Raw genomic sequence first — 8,372 nt, forward strand, 5'->3', positions numbered from 1 at the left:
CATAAAGTAATCCATCATGACAAGTACATGACAACAAGAAATGAGTAATTCATAATGCTTCCCAAATATATTGAGCCCCATCCTAGATTAGCAAAATAATCAACATGCTCTTCAAAAAATGAGTAGCATGGCTTACTTTTGTGGACATGCTCGATAAAAGACTAAAGATTGAATATGTCATATTCGTGACCAATGGTGGATGCCACATCCAATCGAATGACGTGTTCTATTTAGTAACAATAAAAAAGTCCATCCATCAAATAATTGATGTATCATATTCAAAAAATTGATAGGCTATCAATAGTAGGTCAGATACCTCTAATGTAACAATTCTTCACCAAGCTATCACCTCACTACAACCACTTCCAAGTACTAGTGCCTTGCCTTATTGTTCCTAGTGTAATAATATATATTTTGACATTGTAACATGGTTGTTGGGCTTCCTATATGATTCCAATTAATGAATTTTGAGAATGATTGGGACTCAACACATTCATACAATTTCCAACACTCGCCAAAATTGACCAACATAGATGATCTATAGGTAGATCTATGCTTTGCACATGTATTAATTACCATATCCCTAATGGTATGTGGCCATTAAGTGGACTTTGGGGCATGGAAAAAGCTAAAAGTGATGATTGATGGGCTTGCAACTACATTAAGGACAGTCCCATTAATGTGGCTACAACCAAGATCGAGGTTCTACATTGTAATCATATTTGAAAATGACATTAGGTTTGTGACTACATTAGGGGTAGTCCTATTACTATGATTGTAACCAAGATTGAGGTTTTTCATTATAATCATATTCCAAAATGATAGTGACGTTAGCAACATAGAGACCTAATCAACAAACCTTGAAAATGCCAAGTGATGGCACTTGGACTATGCTATGGTTGTTGGGCTTCTTATATGATTCCAATTAATGAATTTTGAGAAGGATTGAGACTCAACACATTCATACAATTCCCAACGCTCACCAAATTTGACCTATATAGATGATCTATAGGTAGATCTATGCTTTGCACATGTATTAATTGCCATATCCCTAATGGTATGCAGCCATTAAGTAGATTTTGGAGCATGGAAAAAGCTAAAAGTGATGATTGGTGGGCTTGCAACTACATCAAGGATAGTCCCATTAATGTGGCTGCAACCAAGATCGAGGTTCTACATTGTAATCATATTTGAAAATGGCATTAGGCTTGTGACTACATTAGGGATAGTCCCATTACTACGATTGTAACCAAGATTGAGGTTTTTCATTATAATCATATTCCAAAATGATAGTGACGCTAGCAACATAGAGACCTAATCAACAAACCTTGAAAATGCCAAGTGATGGCACTTGGACTATGCTTAGCATGTATGCAATATGGTACTACTAACTCCAAGCATCGGCACTTCCAACATAAGTAACTCTTCCAACATCAATATGTTTGCATCCAAACAGAGCATTGTTATGAGATTATTGTGAAATTATACAAAAGTATTGAAAGATGCAAGGTTCCCCAAATATTGTGAGTCCCAAATGCTAGTCTAATCCATATTCAATCACATTGACGCTAGTCTAATCCATTTTATTGATCGAGGCAATCAACCAAGAGCAAGAGACCAAGACAAAATGAGACAAGGTGTGGCAATTTATGAATAGATAAATCATTACTTGGTGACATGAAAAGGTTACAACATTCTAATCCATCGTACTGCCTTGAATCCTTCAAAGACACCAAGAATATATAATATGGCTTCAACACACACAGAATTTAGGATCCTCACTTGTTGCGTATTGAGACATAAACAGTGAAGCGTAAGACATCTACGAAGAAGAAACATGATGAGGATCATTACCTTCTGTCCTAGCCCGAAACCAATAAACAGAGGCTCCCCCAAGCCCAACAAAGTGCGCTCGAACAACGACTAGCCACAAGTCGTAGGCCTCAATACTATCTTCCACGCTGCAGGTAACGGGACATGGTTGACCACAAATGTGCACTCTAGGTGTGCAGAGAAACGGCGCCATTCAAGGCGAAGAAGAACATGCACCTCCTGTGTAGGCCTATGTAGGCGAAGAAGAACGGGCGCCTCCTATTCTGCCTGTATAGGGAAAGAACCGAGTCTAGTGTAGAACGGCTTGTGTAGACCCCGAGAAGCAAAGGCTGTGTAGACCCCGAGAAGCAAGGGCTGTGTGCAAGTGAATAAGAACGGGGTCCAGTGTAGAACGGCCTATGTAGACCCCGAGAAGCAAATGGTTAATCTCGATTGCCTCAACAAACAAGCACCTCCTTTAAAAACTCGCACAGCTGCGAAGTACTGAGGGAAGTCGCGACTCCTCACCTAGACTAGCGCCTTCTGCGGTAGAGTGCTGATGGCGCCTCCTACAGTATAGTCGTTGACAGAAGTCGTAGAGCCTTCTCAAAAATACGCCTTCAATCAAAAACACAGCTGCGCATCTGCAATGGACGAAGCAATGGAAGGTACGGCATTCGTGAGAAACAAGGTGCATCTGCAGCTTCACATGCGCACACATGTCGAGGCCACCCTGTTCGTTGGTGGTGCACTACATTCTCTGGGCCCCTCCCAATTATAAGAAATTAAGGCATCTCCAGTTTCGCATGCGCACACACGTCTCCCCAGTACCATCGATGGGCACTTTTTCGGCTGGATGGGTTTAAAATTGTGGGCGGGCTCACGAATTTAAGATGGGTTTACTTAAATGTGGATCGACGTCCGCGATGTGGTTGTGAGGGTTGGGGTCAACGACACGCATGCGCACACACGTCTCCCCAGTACCATCGATGGGCACTTTTTCGGCTGGATGGGTTTAAAATTGTGGGCGGGCTCACGAATTTAAGATGGGTTTACTTAAATGTGGATCGACGTCCGCGATGTGGTTGTGAGGGTTGGGGTCAACGACAGCCATTGATCCCAACTCCCCGGGGTCTTAAGGACCCCGTCGGAGATAGTGTTGAGGTCTTCCCTTAGTGCTGAGGCTTGTCTTCCCACATGCAGGCCTCGTGATGATGCATTGTCCACATGCATGATGCATCTCCTTTGGTTCTTGGGATTCATGAGGAGTGAATTTATGTAGTTTAGTCATGATCGCATCCTCTCCATCCTTCATAGATTCATATGCATGAGCGGCATCATTCTTTTTGTCATCACTCATCACCCCCTCCTGAAGGCTGAATCCAAGTGCCTGCCTCTGCATCTTCTTGAGCATTCAATTTGGGCATGTGTTGTCCTACTGGTACCCACCCATCTCCTTCCAACAACACCTTTTGCTCTCCTCTCTTTTCTTTTGCGCGTGTATGTGTGTCACTGTGTGTAGCTGTTTTCTCCCCTCTCCTGCCCCACTTAATACAACCGTCCATCCTTGTGTGCCTTCTAGGAGCATAATCAGAGGTAGCAAACTCCACCTGCAGCCCTTTCCTAGTCTTTCTCAGCTCATGTACTGCATGACTGACTATGCTCAGACCCCAGGATCAACACAAACAAAAGAAATGCTGTTTTTTTGTTTGTGACCTAATTCTGTGTTCGTGGGACTAAATGCGCCATCAATCTAGTCAATTGTTGCCTGATTATCTAGTCGAGTGAGCATCTGCCTGTTCTGTGCTTTGTAGATGATGGCACATCTGGTCGTGCCTTTGTTCTCACGAGTATTTGCCAAAAGTTAGATGGGGTTCATGACACAGGACAAAACACATCCACATGGGTACAAAATTTTGCTCACTTCGAGCTAACTTAATCGATGATCGATGAATGAACAAGGATGCAGGAGGATTTACAAAAAGAATTAATTTGGGTAAGTGGTTCGGAGAATGAATCATGGTGTTACAGTAGGCACAAGGAGATCGGATGATATAGTAAATCAGAAAAGAGGGCTGCATTCTGAGGGAGGGGCAGGGAACCTGTCTCTGTCTTTGCAGTAGTCATAGACCATGAAGTTCTGTTCCACCCACTGGACCATGGTGGACATATCCACCTCTGACATTGGTAATGATGATAGGGGTGCCATCTGAGAGTGATTTTGTATGCAGGCATCAGACATGTTGCCTCTGAAAACACATGCCTGGGAGTTAAAGTTCTTGTAGTGTGCCACCCAGGGAGCTGCTGTCCAGTTGATCTTAACAAGGCCCCCCTCTGTGGCCCAGTCATCCCCATTCCATATGCTGAAAAAGGCCCCCATTGGCTTCCTGTCTACATACAGTTGGCCCCATTGTTCCTGGTTCTGGAACACCCTTATGGGAGTGCCATCCACTGAGAATCTGCACTAGCAGAGAATATCAGATTCATAGATTAACACCAATGCTTTAAACACTCTCAAATGAGCTTTCACCTAACAGACTTCCATTCTCTTATCAACTTTCCTCATAAGCCTCCATTTCAAAAAGTCTATGGATGTGAGTAATGGAAGCTTATAATTTACTTCAAAACGTTGTGTATGTTGCAAGTGCATCAACGATCTCACTTACATAATGTGATGGTGACCTCTAAATAGCTAACAGCAGTCGTGGCATCACATTATGTTTTAATCGAGAACAGATGATAGTTTTAACACCTCCCAAGTGGAATTTGACCCTCATATTATGCCATATGAGAAAAAAGGTTCCCTAGATGATTCAAAAGTGACATGAAGCAGATGGAAGGGATCTATGAGGCGCTTCCTAAACAAAAGATCAAACAATCAAAATCAAAATTTGAATCACATGAAGCAGATGGAAGGGATCTATGAGGCGCTTCCTAAACAAAAGATCAAACAATCAAAATCAAAACTAGGTTTAAATGAAAAGAGAGAATCAAACAGGAATGATGTTAGATAAGCACACATAAGAGAGGGGAGACGACCCTTTTTCCTTTTAAGCATTAGCTCGGGAGTACTTACATGACACGCTGCTTTGTCCAAGAGATGGAGTAGGTGTGGAAGTCAAGGGTTGGATCAAACCAAAGTCGGATGCGTTGCTCTTTGTATCCAGTTCCATTCGTGAATATGTTAGTTTGCAGAAGGTAGGGCTGGCCACTAACATTCCCTAGGAACTCAAAATCTAGCTCATCTCGATCCTCTGCTCCAGAGGACATCTGCAGGGAGGGCAAACATCTCTTATTTTGTTAGTTGCCCCAGCACCGGCTTTGTTAATAACAGTAACCATCTCTCAAGAAGGCTTTGTATTATCAATACAATGCAATGCACCTTCACCAATTTGACTATTTCACTAACTACCAACCAACCAAGTAACATAGCTAATTTGGGCCGAATGTTATATGAGAGCAATGTACTCAGTAGATTGGCCACTCTCTCTCAGCCCTGTAGCCTCTGCAGTGACAAGTTTGGAGATACCTCACTTCCTATTTGCCTGTTTCGTTTTGGTTGGCTGTACTGACCCAAGTCTACAAACTTCGCTATTAGAAAGGCCACAGTCTCCCTTAACCCAATCATGAAGCTGCCTGCTGAATGAGCTTGAAACAAAGCATTGATCATAAGAATGGCATGCTTCTTTCTGTGCAGGTGAGCATGAGAAGACCCCCGCACCCCAAAAACAAGAGAAAGAAAAAAGGAAAGTGACTGATATTGCTTACATAGAACGAAGTTACAGTGCCAGCAGTGTTCCCAGGAGCCACCTTCATTTGAACCTCCATAGTTCCATACATGAACTTGTTCTGAGAAGCCAAGCCAGATCCTGCATTGTAATATGCACATAGGAATCCTAATGAGGTTGCTTTATGCTATGTTACTAGTCACTAGCGATCGAGTGTTGCTGTTTGAAAGAAAATTTCTTATCCACAGCAAGGCATTTTCCTGATTGACAGTACCTGATGTTTTATCCAAGACAAGCTGCAGCTCCTGGCCTTTATCTAGAACCATCATGTGAGAGGGAGCCCACGGCACAAATAGCTCACCATAGAAATTGAGGGGTGAGGGGCTGCAGGCCACTAGAAGAAGCTGCCATACTATGCAGAATAGCAGTGTTGGACAGTAGAAGAGCCTAGTGGAGCAGTGGCCTCTGGTCATCATGTAGTAGCTCACAGCGTGCTTCATGTCTGCAGAGTGTGCCCAACCTCTGCTACACTGTTAGAGTTGAGCAATTGAGATACCTCGCTGATTAAATCCTGATCGGTACCATCACCAGGCCTGGCATCGTCGTCAACACTAAATGCGGAGATATTGTGTCCCTACTGCATCATCATCCTATTTAAACTGTAAAGGAACAATGGCCAGCTGCAAAGCTACCATTGATGACCCAAGGATTGGCTATGCCACAGTATTAATCACCATTCGCTGGAAAAAAACAAAAAAGGCCAAATTTCATACAAGCTTCTATGTACCTTTGGTTATAAGAATAGGGATAGGGATAAAAGAGGAGGAAGGGCACATCCGAATTACAAAAGAGGAGAAGAAAAATCTGCTGGGTGAGTGTACAATACCGGCAGCTTTCTTACTCCGAGTGATCATAATGCATTGCTATTATGTTTTACTTGTGGCTCTCATGAATCGAGGCCTCATGCAAGTATGGAGCTGTACTGTCACCAGTAAAAAGCTTTCAGACAAAGGGAGCCCACATTTTATGCTTCTTAGCAAAAAGATTGGAGATGGCGTGATGCAGCAGATAGGAGCAGACATCAATCAGCTTGTATACCATAAGACAAAACAACCAAAAGAGGGATGCAAAATGATCTCAAATGCAGTAGCTACATGAAGGACACCCGTAGGCTGTAGCCATTGCCCACATGCTACTTATTAATAGATAGATTGATGAGTATCTCATCGATGTCAATGCAGAAGCCTTTGGGAGTCCGAGAGATTGTCGATGTGAGAGGCATGAATGCAAGGCTTTATCAGCCGATATTGTAAAACAAAAGTACTGCAAATTGCAAATGTGCTTCACAGCTTCGCAGGAAACAGAGTCCTTTCTTTTTCTTTTCTGAATTCTTCTTCTTCTTCTTCTTCTTATTCTTTTTGTAGATTTGGGGGTATCAAGTATTGAATATGTTCTCCTTCAGAGAGGCGTCCAGCTGCCAGGTACACAGGCACTGTGGCACAATCCTGTCGGCTGTCTTTCTTCTTCTCCTCTCTCTCTCTCTCTCTCTCTCTCTCTCTAGTGGCCTAGTACCGGTACACTGTCTGCAAGGACCACACATTGCTGCATGCATTCTCTCTCTCTCTCTTTCAGAATCTCTCTCTCTCTCTCTCTCTCTCTCTCTCTCTCTCTCGTCTCCGGGCCCCATGCTCCAGGTTGTCAGTGAATTTAAGTCTAGTGTGTGGACTGGTAGATACTATAGAGCCTGGGCCCTGAAGGCTGAGAGAGAGAGGGAGAGACTGGTCGTTCACTTACTGGGACAGGTATTGTCCAAGCCCAAAAGTTAATTCAGTCAACACTCGCCCCCTTCTTAATTCCCCAACTGCTCTTCGCAGTTCGCATATTCTGCCCGCGCCTTATTTAAATTCTCGGATTAAAATTTAAACCACAGAGGCCTCCAAGTTCCATGTGGGATGACGCACCTTTTCTAAAGTTTAAAGACCGCTTCACGCTTTCTTTTGGAGGCGAATTAAAACCCTTTCAAAATTTCCCACTTTTAAGTTTTTCCTGTCTTGAAAATGGAAATTTTGATTTGATCTAACTACTTAGAGTTGCGCCTATCTTCTTAGAGTTGCGCCTCTTGTAGCCCAAAATCAACCAAAATTAGGTGCGCAGAGTCAAGTTCATTGTCATGTGGCTGCATGTCTTTCACCCGCTGGCCATAAATTCATGCTAGTTGCTGGCCTAGCTATATTATTCGCACCACCAAAAATAGCGATACTAGAGAAAACTCCCTCTACTTAAGCTACATGGTGTTTCTAGATTCGCTATTCTTCTTGATATATTCTCCCGCCCACTTCCACCCTTCTTTCTCCTTTTCATTTGTAAATTGTCACTACAATTGTATCGAAGCTTCACGTGCAAGTTAAGGGATTTGTGTGTGGCCCAACCCTTGAAGACAAGCCACGTCAATGGAGTCCAAGTTTACGTTGTGTGGATGTGGTGGTTGTACTTGGTCTTGGAGATTTTGGCATCTTGGTCTTGTCGAAGCCTCACATTAGTGCTTGCGGGGGTGTAAGGTTTCTATAAATCGAGCTTCCCCTTTTACCATCATCAAAAAGCAATGTGTTTAAGCATGTGCTAATAGATGAGACACACCAAGAGACCACAATATCTTCATTGAACCACTACCAAGCCGATCAAGTATTGTGGTTCACCATTATAGCACTAAAGCCCATCATTTGACATCCCATGCATACTTATTGAGCTTAGAATTCTTTTGAAACTTTCACACGGCACATTCTTAGGAGTGCACACTGGAAGATGATTTCGTGAAGGTAGTCATGTCAAAAG

At 43.1% G+C, this 8,372-nt stretch overlaps 1 protein-coding gene across 2 annotated transcripts; it reads right to left on the bottom strand.

Annotated features, from left to right (window-relative positions):
* Positions 1–3,700: 3,700 nt before the first annotated feature.
* Positions 3,701–7,081, bottom strand: LOC148023313 (xyloglucan endotransglucosylase/hydrolase protein 22-like). Of its 2 annotated transcripts, XM_087696351.1 has the most exons (5): positions 6,427–7,081; positions 5,815–6,280; positions 5,581–5,681; positions 4,889–5,082; positions 3,701–4,271 (listed from the first exon to the last, which is right to left on the bottom strand). In XM_087696351.1, exons 2-5 carry the CDS (start codon positions 6,038–6,040, stop codon positions 3,875–3,877), a joined length of 918 nt encoding a protein of 305 aa, XP_087552477.1. In that variant the 5' UTR covers positions 6,041–6,280; positions 6,427–7,081; the 3' UTR covers positions 3,701–3,874. The 2 variants fall into 2 exon arrangements, with proteins under 2 accessions (XP_087552477.1, XP_087552476.1); XM_087696350.1 differs by having other exon boundaries at positions 5,815–7,081.
* Positions 7,082–8,372: the final 1,291 nt, after the last annotated feature.

Source organism: Lygodium microphyllum, chromosome 16 (assembly GCF_053477565.2).
Source record: "Lygodium microphyllum isolate KBCC chromosome 16, Lygodium_microphyllum_v1.1.10, whole genome shotgun sequence".
Classification (NCBI taxonomy): Eukaryota; Viridiplantae; Streptophyta; class Polypodiopsida; order Schizaeales; family Lygodiaceae; genus Lygodium; species Lygodium microphyllum.

Excerpts from the sequence above, each read along its gene's own strand:
- LOC148023313 (XM_087696351.1), bottom strand. The coding sequence starts at position 6,040 with ATGAAGCACGCTGTGAGCTACTACATGATGACCAGAGGCCACTGCTCC. Across the intron at positions 5,682-5,814 it reads TGTCTTGGATAAAACATCAG|GATCTGGCTTGGCTTCTCAG; the intron begins GTACTGTCAATC and ends ATTACAATGCAG. Across the intron at positions 5,083-5,580 it reads GCACTGTAACTTCGTTCTAT|ATGTCCTCTGGAGCAGAGGA; the intron begins GTAAGCAATATC and ends CCCTCCCTGCAG.